This window comes from Pyrgilauda ruficollis, unplaced genomic scaffold (assembly GCF_017590135.1).
Source record: "Pyrgilauda ruficollis isolate IOZ18807 unplaced genomic scaffold, ASM1759013v1 scaffold10, whole genome shotgun sequence".
Classification (NCBI taxonomy): Eukaryota; Metazoa; Chordata; class Aves; order Passeriformes; family Passeridae; genus Pyrgilauda; species Pyrgilauda ruficollis.
The window spans coordinates 4,441,255-4,453,334 of record NW_024508101.1 but is presented as its reverse complement, the minus strand read 5'-3'; the positions used below and the strand labels follow the sequence as shown (position 1 = coordinate 4,453,334).

The following is a 12,080-nucleotide window of genomic DNA, read 5'->3' as shown; positions in this document are numbered from 1 at the left end:
AGAAATTACATTCCACTTCTCTTTGAGAGCCCCCACGGCGCGCTGCGTCAGGGGGCAACAGGCACACACTGAGGGCAAAGCAGTTCTGCTGGTCAAAATGCAAATTATTTCATATTGAACAAAAAAGAGCACAGAATAAATGGTGGCAGAGGAGGGCCATGGTAGGAAATGCTCTTTTTAGCAAAGGAAAGGTCTCTAAGTTCTAGCAAACCTGAAGCATATGCAGAAAAAAACCCCTCTAATTGTTGCTGCCATCATGTGTGTGCTTTAAATCTATTCACAAACATCTCTGTTCAAGGCAAAGGTCTTGTTCACATATTCGCTGATTTGCAGCAGGGCTTTTTGGCTCTTTCAGAGTTTGGGTAACTCAGTTATCACCTTCTTTCCACCCTTTACACTGACGTATTCAAACCCAAGATTTTAAGTCAATAAAATCAGTAGTGGGTGTGTTGGGATGCCATGGGTGGGGGTGATATAGAACTGATGCATCAGCTTTATTTATTGAGACCAGTTTAATGCCAGCTACCAGTGCTGCTTATGTGCTTTCATCAAAATGTTGGGAACTGGGGTTTGGCTGCTGAACCTTGCACAAAGCCAGTGATTCCCTTTCTTCCAGGGCTCAGCATTATCCAACCCCACAGGCTGGAATTGCCTGTCTTTGTGACTACTGATATTTGCCCTGATTTCCCCCTCTGTCCCTCCATCAGAGTCAGCAGCTCAGTGAAGCTCTGTGCTGATACAGAGCTAATTATGGATGGATGCTTTGCATTGGATTTGTTTAATGAAGTCCTAATGACAGCCAGAAAAGTCCAAGGAGAGATATTTTGTGGGTGTGAATGCCAACACCTGGACTGACTTGGATTGACTCCCGTGGGTTTAAGGCACTTTACACCCACTGGGGATTTGTCCTTAAGTAGCTTTCACTGAGCTGGAGAGGGGCAGAGCCACCCGAGCACACGGCACTAACAAGCTTGAACATTGTAATTAGCAAGCTGATCATTTTCTGTCTTTGACTGACATGTGACATCTCTGAAACATTTTCAAAAGCTTCAGATTTTGAAAGTGGTGGGTGTTCTGAATTTTTGGGATGCACCTGTGTTCACATCCACACAAACATTAGTTAGATCATAAGATGTGTTTTCCTCAGACTATGGATAATTTAAAAATTAGGGAGAATAATTTGTTCCAAGAAGCTATATATAATAAGTTATATAAAAATCTATTATGCACTTATATCATATTCTATCATATAATGTCATATCAAACAATTTACTGTTACATTCAGCTATCACATATTATCTGCCACATAATATTATAAATAATATTCATATATTACATAACACAGAATACATATGTTAGACATTATATCATTGATTATATAATATTTTGACATATATTTTGATTATATTTATATTATTTATATTTTGATATAATACATGATAATATATTTTATTAGTGTTGCAGTGCAGAAGTACATAAACATACATATGTGTACAATATATGAATGTGCATGTTTGTATATGATTATTTATCTTCCTTCAGAGCAGTCAAGTATTGCATATATATGTTTAATACATTGGTTTTGTCTTTGCCCAAACATGGGACCTTTTAAATGTCTTTATTTTTATTTTCACCATTGTTTTCCAGCAGCCCATCTGCTGAGACAAAACTGTTAGATGGCAAAATACATATTTAGGGGTTTGTGTTGTAGGTGGCTGAATTCTTGCTGCTCCCTGCCTGGTGCCTGGGAAAAGGGCAAATAGCTCATCTCAATGCAGGGAGTTGTCTGTGTAGTGCCTGAGCTGTTTTAATTTGGGAAGAATAAATAATTTTCTTCTTCTGAATCCCTTGTAGTCCCTCACCCACAGAAGCAGTTGGCGTACAACGCCTCCAAAGCCGGGGTCGTAAAATTAACACAGACATTGGGAGCCGAGTGGATTGACAGAGGAGTAAAAGTCAACTGCATTTCCCCGTAAGTAAAATGTAGTCTCATTTTGAAACTACAAAGGGAATGAAATGTGCTACAAAGCTCAAATGAACACTATCTCAGCAAATAAAGTTTCTAATTAGCAGGTGGATTGCATCCCTTTTTATGTTGTCTTTTCCTTAACAAAGGTTTAAATACTTAGAACCAAGCCTGCTCTGTTGCTGTATACTCAGGGATTTAAGGAGAGGTTTTAGCATTTGGTAATAGGTTTTCCAATAATGTGAAGGGTAGTTTTTAGCATTTCCCTTCCAGATGAAATATTTCCTTAGTCTGTCGCAGCCTTCTGTGGTTAAAGAAAGGGTTTTTGACAATTAACAGACAATACTTCTTTTCCCTTTTTACTTGAGACAAATACATAGGCACTTTAAAAGCTACATTTTATTGAGCTACTGTTCAGCTCCAACAGACACAGGAGGCCAGGTGTAGTTTTGTAAATATATATATATTAATTATAAACTACATTTTTCTTATTTTTTGAGATTTCAAGCTCTATGTTTTAGGGTATTTATTCACAAAGAAAAGTTTTCCTACCAGATCCACTTTGTCTCTCCCTGTTTCTCACACACATGCCCAACCAGTCATTTTATTAAACAATTAGCAGTGCATGATAGTGCTGAGCAGAAACCCAAGTGGATAGCGTTAATTGGAAGCGGTCAAATTCTGTAGACCATTGAAGTCAATCAGAGTAACTAAGAAGGGCAGGATTTTAACCCAGGAGTTAAATTGTAATAATGAAGATAATAATGTAGATCAAATTAAGGAAAACAAATTACATATTTTAATCCACAAAGTGGAGGGGGAGAAAAAAAATCACAGAGCTTAATGGCAAGTGCTTCTGTTTTTACCACTGCTCTGCTCTCCCCTTGCTTGTGCTAGCTGTCTTCCTTATGATTATTTATTACTAATTATACCAGAGACTCCAGCCGTCGCTCTACGTGATCCACAGATTCTTTCAACAGCATCTTACTTCCCAGTTGGATTTTCCCCATGCCCATGCTAGCAGCACCGTAATGGTGCTCCTACAACTAGCACTAGTGAATTTACACTGGCTTTCGGGAGCTGGGGAGATGAAGGGAATTAGGGAAGCTCAGCAGGACCTGGCAGGAATTGTGTCTGAAAACATACGGGTAATCTGCACCAGCAGAGGTGGGATACTTGTGCCACATTCACAGCAATTACAGATGAGAAGGCTCTTACAGGAGGAATTACCCATTTCTTAGGAGCTAACATAAATTTAAAAAATAGGCACCAAATGATCAAAACTCATTGTTTTGTACAGCTTGGAAGCAAGCACTCACTTCTAGAGAAGTTAAGTTTCTGGAGACAGTTGCCAGAGCATGGAGAAAAAATAGACAGCTTCTCTTTCTACTTTTCAAGGCAACACAGGGTTGCATTTTGATCATCTCTACCTGTCTTAAACTCTAGCTCTGAGCTTAAAATCCTACAACAAAAAGTGGGTGATGTATTGCCTTTTTGGAGGAATAGCCAGGAAGGACACACGGAGAACAAATATTTTGCTGTCTTTGAGTTCCCCTGTTGTGGACAGAGCAGTTTTCCCTAATGCCGGTGGGAAGCTGGACTGAGCTGCTTTGGAGACCAGCAGAACTTCCCTCACAGAACTTCCAGGCTCTGGCTGAGCCCCTCAAGATGGGATTGCCCAGGGACCTGTGGGCACGAGGAAGGAGCCTGCAGCAGCTCATGGAGCTCAGATCCCTCATCACGTGAGCAAAAGCCACAGGTTTCTGAGTGAATAACTATTCACACTTATATTCCTATCTGTGTGAGATGCGAACCTGCACATTTCAGTGCACATTTGGACCCATCCCTGGAACTGAGGACCCCACTATTGTTGCTGTCTCTTGATGTGAGAGGAACAGGGACACGTTCAACACACTTGATCTGAGTACCCAGCACAGCAGGAGCCTCAGTGTCCTCTTATAACAGGATGGGATTTTAAGGAGTCTGAGGAGAACAGATGTAGATATAAGGCACAATAGTACCCAAGATCTGCTCTGGATAAGTAAAATATTTATGTCCTACTTTGCCCCTCCCAGTCATGGTTACATTAAAGCTTTAAGGCACTCCCAGTGTGCCTCTGTCTGAAGATCCAAATGCTCCAGTCTGGCCTTAAACATTATTTCACCATGCAAACCTTTTGGCCTTTCCCCCCTCTTCCTATCTGGTCACTTTTTATCAACTTAATTTCTTAATGAGTGCATAAAACTTATGCAGAGCAATGCATAAAAGTTAGCAATGCATAAAATGTTATGACAGAGTCCTTAGGATGATTTATTGCATTTATAAAATTGAACATGCAGGCTTCTCTTGCTGGCCAGGCAAACCTGATGCCCAGGGAGAGAAGGTGGCTGAGAGTCCCTGGATGCTTTGGCTGATGTGCTGTTGCTATCAGAACCTGTGCTCAGTGCTTGCACCACCATCCAGTGCCATCATCTCATAGCCTGCTGCACAGCTGATGTAAAAAAATGAAGGTCCTGGAGTCTTCCTGAAATGAATGTGGTGGTTAAACTGCAGAGGGTGCCTGGCTTTAATCAGGGAACTTTACAGAGCACTGAGTGATGCCCAGTTGCCCACAGGGTTTAGTCTCTTTGCTGGTTCCAGGACATGGAAGTGTGCTGGGTGTGATGGAAGAGGAAATTCTGGGAGGTGTCTGGTTTTTGGCATGTGCAGCATTGAACATGTCATTTTTGCAGCCATTACACTGAATCAATGTCCATTTTTTTGGCTAATTACTGCCTTCTTGATTAACAAGACATGAAACGCAATTATGTGATGACCTTTGGGATGGGCAGCTGGAAGTTGATATTAAGGTCAAATTGCAGCCAGGCCAGCAGCCCTGGGGGATGAACCGTGTTCCCTCCAGATGGGATGCAGGGATTTGGGTGTGGGCTGCTGGGCAAAGAGCCTTTGTGTGCCCTGCATCCTGCCCTGCTCCTCTGAAGGCAGCCACACAATGCTGCACCAGACTTGCAGCCCCAGAAATCAGGCAGGGCAGGATCACTGCAGGTGTGGGGAACACCCCATAACAGGGAAGGAGAGGCAGAGCTGGCAGGTGAAGGAGCACCCCAGCATCATCTGAAGGCATCCCAATTAAGCAGCTTTACTATCCCCATTAAGCAGCAGTCGTTGCTGGTAAGTATCTTTGGACTTAAATCTTAATTCCTTGGGAGATGTCCCAATTAAGTGGATCTTGTGATTAAACACTTCCTGATTAAGTGGAGTGTACTTAACTCATTCAAATTAATAACTCATCTGAAAGAAATCAAGTTACACACAGATGGAATCTTTTTTTGCTCTCATTTGGGGATTGAGTGCACGTAACAATTCCAGTTAAGTATCTGGTAAGTGATATTTTTCCTAATGCGTCTCTCAAAGTGGAAATGTTTCAGGCAATTGTTTTTTTCTCCTTTATTTTTAGCAGTCTTTTTTTCCCCCCCTTCATGTCCAACATTGTCCTGTGTATCAATAATGAAATATTGATGCTCATATCTAACATTAAGGAACCAGCAGTTTGATATTACATTGACATGCAACAGAAAGCACTGATAGGCTCAGCACTGCATATGAGATGAGGTAGGGAATTAATGCATTGGCAGTTGTCTTTGCTGGAACTGGTTAGGAGCCAACTAAAATCTGCCTAAAAGGGTTCGACAACGTTAAATTGCCCAACTTGGCACCAAGCTTTCCCAGAAGATGTGTAGTATCAATGACATGCCTAATATTTATAGTGCCATCAGTATGTGTGTTTGCAACTTTTAAGTTTTGCGCTATATTTTTTTCCCATTTCTATAACAAAAATTTGTAGTGAAGTTTGGTTTCACATCTAAATTTTTGCTACGTGGAGTGAACCTAAAGAAAGGTCCAGCAAGAGGCACAGCATGGTGATTCGCAGACTGCAGTGATCAGACCAAAGATCATTTTTTCTTAACAGATTGAAAAACGTCCTCTTTTTAGCAAAATCTGTTGTGCTGGAGGACTGTATGTTTTATTCCCTAATATACATTCTCTTGGGGTTAAAATGTATCTGTACATGAAAAAAAAAAAAAAAAAAGGCAATCATATGGATCTTATTCTGGTCTCTGCTAGTGTAAAGCCAGAATGATGATGACGATGGTGATGGTTTTGTAAGCTCAGAGAGGCACGTAAGGGAAAGGAGTTCAATATATTTCACGTCTGCTGCTCAAAGCATGTTTCTCTCTGAAGAAAACCAGTTCTTGAGGAGTTTAGGAAAGCAAAGGAGACCATGGGGCTCTGCTTGAAGGAAATAAGTAAAGCATTCTCAGTCCTATACTGGAATGTGCTTGATTTTGTTACATTGCCAGAACTTAAGTGAGCTGCATTGCTCAGTGTTTCTGAACTGCTCTGCTCTTTATTGACAATTACAATAAAACATAAAGCTGATATTTAAATCCTGCCTGATTAGTGCGAACAGAAATGTTTGGGGGGAAATCTGAATTAGTTCCACTTCATAACAGAGTAAATAGTGGATTTCAGCCTTCATTTAAAACAAAAGGTAAATCTCATACCCAGAATCCAGTCTGTCTCAAAAAATTATTTCCTTGGAAGTCTAAATTGGGATGCCGATGAAGTTTCAGAACAAAACGAGTATTTTTATACTTTGTTCATTTCATATTTATCACTAGCTTGTTTGCTAATTTTCATTTGCAAGAGGCAATTCTTCCAGCTAACTGGCTGCCTCAATGGGCCACTGATTTCTTTGAAGTGACAGTCTGTAAATATGCATAAAAAAGAGATGCAATTAGCGTGTGTGTGGTTCAGTGCAGCCTGATTTCATTGGCAAGTTTACCCACAGTGTTGATAAGCTACATTATCTAGAAAATTGGCCGCTGAAAAACAGCACCTCTGATTGCCAGCAAAGGTTCCAGATAACAGGGTGCTGAAGAGAAATATAATTGAGGTTGAATATGTTAACCAAGGTGTCACATGCTCCTTAGAAGCGCTAATTTATCAGCATGTTGGAATTTTTATTAACATTTGGAATGCATTTCTACCACACTAATGAAGTGGAATTGGCAGTTCAGGTTTTAGTTATTGTCATTTCTGAGAAGTTAAATGTAATTTCTCGTTAGACACAGTTATGTAAATATATTTGTTCAGGGGCTGAAAAAATTATACATTTCGCAAAATACAAATATGTTGTTAAGGAGGAGTATGACAAATCAGTTGCAGTTAAAGTCATAAAAGCCAGCCAAATCCTTGCCCTGCATTGTGCTTCCTGAAGAATCATTTTTATGGTACCTGAAAAAAAACCAAACTTAGCAGAGTTTTAGTAAATAGTGGAGTCAGTCATTAATGTAAAAGAGGCATGACAGGTAAATCAGTGTGATTTGTTAGGTGTTGGTTTAAGGGGGATCACACTGGCTGTGTTGTGCTTATCTCTGCCCCTCCTTTTTTTGGGTGGAAAGGCTCTGGTGCCCAGAAGGATGCTGGCTTTTGTTCCCCTCGTTTGACATATGGGGAGCTGGTCTGTTTTCAGTTTCTGGGCTGTACATAAGCACAATGTATGACATTAGTTGTAGAGTGATGAGAAATTGGTGGAAGGACAACAGTTCCCAAGAGCCATGACAGACCCAATTCAAGGCACTTTCATTTCCAATGCTGTACTTATTTTCTAGAAAAGAAATTTAAACTGGTGATTGTGGGTAATCTAAAAGTAAGGGGGTTGTGCTATTAGCTAAGAAGATTGTGTGAGTGTATGTGTACTTGAAAGGAAACCCCTGAGCTGCCCATCAGCAGCTAAAGGTGATGATAGGAAAGGAGGGCTATGGAAGTTTGCACCATGACTTTCAGCAAGGGCAGAGCAGGCTGGACGCGCTCATCTTTGTGCTGTTACCCTGCTTTCCTTCTGAATTAACATTCTGAATTAATATAAAACACCTCTAGGAGCTGCCTTTCCTTCTGGGCAGGACTCGTTGCTAAACCCTTGCTCCGTGTGCTCGCTGCAGGGGCATCGTTGACACGCCGCTGATCCGCTCGCGGGAGCTGCGGCCGCTGGTGCGGCGCTGGCTGGCTGACATTCCGGCCGGGAGGCTGGCCCAGCCCACGGACCTCCAGGCTGCTGTGGTCTACCTGGCCTCTGAAGCCTCTGACTACATGACAGGCCATAACCTGGTCATTGAGGGTGGCCAGAGCCTTTGGTGAGAGGCGTCCTGTGGTCTCCCTTCTCACGGGCCTTAGAAAGTGTGTATTAGAGTTAAGCTCAGTCCCAGCTTTGGCTTGTGTGACTACATGGCCAGCTAATATGAAATTATTGTTTTCTGCATTCAGGTGTTAATTTGGAGACTTGTATAATGCACAAGCAGAATAAGGCAAAAAAAAGGGCAATCTTTCAGTTTTCCAGCATTTTCGCGTTTTTCACTGCGCAGTCACGTTTTTGTTAAATTAGTATTTAATGATATAAAAGTGCATTTACTGCAGTGAGATTTGGCTATTATTTAAGTTTAACAGGGGGCATTTTTAAAGCAATCAATATTAACTGGTCTGTGTAGTTTATTGTTCTTAGGCAATTTTTTTGAATTCAAGTTGTTCCAGTGACATCTGTGAGTGGTGAAAAACAGTTGGATGTAGTGTTAAAAAAAATAAATTAGTTCATTACATTTGAACCTGAATGTTGCCATTTTATATTTTCTGGTGTTCTTTAGTTTTTGACAGTGTTTTTATACAAACACCCACATAAATGCCCCTGAAAGAACAGTGTTGCACTTAATAGAGATTCATGGTTGGTAATTATAATGGCTCTAATCCAAACCTATTGAGGTAAGTAGGGACTGCTCATATACTTTAAGTCAAATGTGTGTTAAGTGTTGATACAACTGGGTCTTTGTTTTCCATGATAGACAGAAGTAAGCAAAGGTCATCTTCCAAATAATTTCTTTTTCCTCTTGTAAAATTCTGAAGACAACTCCTGGGTGTAAACCAAGGCCAGCTCAAGTGATATTGATACAGTTCTGTTGGCTGAAGAGCCCCTTTTGGTGATAGCATTGGGTTCATTGCTTATAGGCAGTAAAACGTGGCACAATAACCCCACGGTTCTGATATTGCACTGGATAAAGAGAGACTTCCATTCTGAGGGCCCTAAAGCATAACCTAAGGAGAATTTACGGGAAGAAATTCACTTGCAAATCCTTGTGTCATTTGTTTTGCATTTGGCAGCTCTTTGTTACCATAACATAAATAATTGTGGATGGATGTCATTACTTTGATTAAGTGCTACAAGCCCATGCATTGGCTGGCCATTATTGTGGGGAATTGCTGTAATGGCTTCAGACTTGACATTCACTGCTACGTTGTAAGGTATGCGCCTCGCTGACGTACTATCATCGTTATCATGGATAAAGTGCAAGAAGATACTTGTCTTCATTAAATTTTCTATTAGACCATTGATAATTAATACATATCTCATGTTTCATCTTGAGTCGTTTTTCTGGGGAGTGCTGCTGTTAAGCGACTCAGGGCTAGAGATTTTTGGCTTGAAATCCTTGCCTTGTGTGCATGATCTAATTTATTGACAATGCTCTGCAAACTCACAGGCTTAAGTAGAGCTTGATTTTGGATAAATCTTCAAGAAAAACAATTAAGGATTTAAACGTTTTATTATTTTTCTGGGCTCACAAAACCTTTTCTCTCCTAGCTCCCACACTTGCATCATTTTGTGTCATGCTCTGGAGGGCTCAGTGGAGTTCTCACATCCCTCTGGCTGGCTTTTCACCCAGAGGTTAATGTGCAAACATTGGTGAACTCATCAGGAGCTCTTCCAAGGGATCCTAGAGGGGCTTGTATACTATTGCTTGGATTGCTGGTGAACAGTTTGTTACAGCTTCTACCTAAAGTGTAAAATAATGAACTTTAGTTAATTTGAAACACAAACTACAGTTGGCACTGGAACTATGAGCAGTGTTTTCACTTTCTCAGCAGAAAGACAAAAGACTGAATGGACTGCTAAGGCTGAACTTCCATTCCTTGCCTGGAGATGGTTGAAGCTCAGCACCAAAAGGCACAGGCAGGGTGCTTCAGGAAGCTGAACTTCACTGCCCTGGTTTCGGGAAGACTTTCAGCCAGGTCATGCTGTGATTTTCACAAGTTTCAAGTTAAAAACAAAAACCCAGACATAAAAAAAAAATCACCTAGACTTAAAAAAAAAAGTCAAAATGATCTCTTAACTAAGCAGCCTCCAGTGTTTGGACTAGAGCTTGTCTCGCCTGCTCTGTTTGCCCCCAGGCTCTGCCTTTGAAGGGCTGAATGGGCAGAGCAGAGGAGTGAGCTTACCTGCACAGGCTGGTGTGGGGCTTGGCTCCTGTTTGGGGGCATTGCTGTGTGCCCATGTGGGCCCTGGCCCAGCCCCATGTTGGCCCAGAGAGGCTGGTGGAAGGGGCTGTCTCTCCCTCCATTACACAGGACTAAGCAGCCCAAGGGGACGCAGCACTTGGTGCCAAGTCCTCAAGCTAATTGTCAAATACCCTCACATTACTTTTGTTTTTCATGGCACCCTCACTTTGCCCGGAGAAACATCCTGGAGGAGACCATGTGTCAGAAGGGAGGTGTCTTTCTCCCTGTATGTATGAGCTGGTCTGTCTCTTCCTAAGGAAACACTTTCATCTCTCTCCTCCACAGGCCTGTTGAGTCATCAAATGGTTTGGGTTGGAAGAGATCTTAAAGATCTTCTAGTTCCAACCACCCTGCCATGGACAGGGACACCTTGCCCTCAACCAGGCTGCTCAAAACCTCATCCAGCCTGGCCTTGAACCCAGGGCTTCATCCATTTGGGAGCTCTGGCAATGGCACCGTGCTCTTCACCCTTTCCCACAGAATTTCCTGAGGAAAATGGCTGATTTCCACTCAAAGGCAGGGCTGTGACCATGCAGTGCTGCTTCTGTGTGGTAGCACCAAACTTGACATTTGGGTTGGGAACTGTGGGGGGCTCCCCACACTCTGCCTTGTGCTGGGGGGGAGGCTCATTGCTACAGCCATGGGGTCTCTTCCTGAAACGCAGCCCTAAGGCCAAGTGGAAGCACCAATTTCCCCTTTAAAGGCAAAAACAAAGGTCAAGAGGTTTATGTCAATATCTAGAAGTCCAATTCTGATGTCCAAAAGGAAGGTGTTGAGAGGATGGTGGTGATGCCAAGTCAAAGGACAAGAGGCAACGGGCACAAAATGATTCCCAGGAAGTTCCACCTGAACACAAGGAAGAACTTTGCTGTGCAATGACAGACCACGGGAACAGACTGCCCAGAGAAGGTGTGGAGTCTCCCTCACTGGGGATATTCCAGAACTATCTGGCTTCAACACCGTGTTATGTTTTCTAGAATAACCCTGCTTGATCATGGAGGTGGGACCATGGAGACGCACTGTGGTCCCTTCCAGCCAGAACCATTGTGATTCTGTGAAGAATGTGAGAAAAGCCTTCCCTCCTCCTAGCAGGGGGCAGGGGAGGCGGTGTGGGGGCATGCAGAGCAGGGGGGATGCGGTGCGGGGGGTGCGATGCTGTGCAGGCGGAGGCGCCGTTCCCGGCGGTACCTCTAGGAGGAAACCTCAACCTGTGTTGTGTCTGCGGGAGCCGGGCTTCCCGGCTCTGCTATTCAACTTTCATACTGCAGCTAAGTTAGTACTTTTGATATTTCTAAGTTTTTTTTTTTTTTTAAACATTTATGTAGAACACCACATAATTGCAGAAAAGATAATAGTCACATACCCTAGGGCTTGGTGTACACTTATGTTAAAAGTACAGCTTTTATTGGCAACTAAAGTAATAACCTTTCCATGTCAAATTGCTTTAAATTAAACTTAAAAAAAAAATGCTGGCTGATACCCACACTTGGTAATTGTCAAACATTAGCATAATGTGGAATACTAAAGCTGCTTAAATCTTGGGTTTAAAAATAATTATTTACTTAGGTAAATTCTCCATTCAAAAGCATAATATTAGATTTTTTTTTTTTTTAATACAGTCTCCTTAATGTATATGTTAAATTGAAGACCTGAGCTTGATGTGGGAGTGAGGTTGAATGTTACTGTGGTCTCTGTGAGAAAAAGGGCGATTTTATACCTTTAGCTTGTC

The 12,080-nt window shown here is 42.0% G+C and overlaps 1 protein-coding gene across 1 annotated transcript in view; it reads left to right on the top strand.

Annotated features, from left to right (window-relative positions):
* LOC121350570 overlaps positions 1-8,167 on the top strand; it is a 30,708-nt gene extending 22,541 nt beyond the window's left edge. The window contains exons 10-11 of the mRNA XM_041461997.1: positions 1,855-1,972; positions 7,972-8,167. Coding sequence (XP_041317931.1) covers positions 1,855-1,972; positions 7,972-8,167 — 314 coding nt within the window. The remainder of the gene's footprint in view (positions 1-1,854; positions 1,973-7,971) is intronic.
* The last annotated feature ends 3,913 nt before the right edge of the window (positions 8,168-12,080 follow it).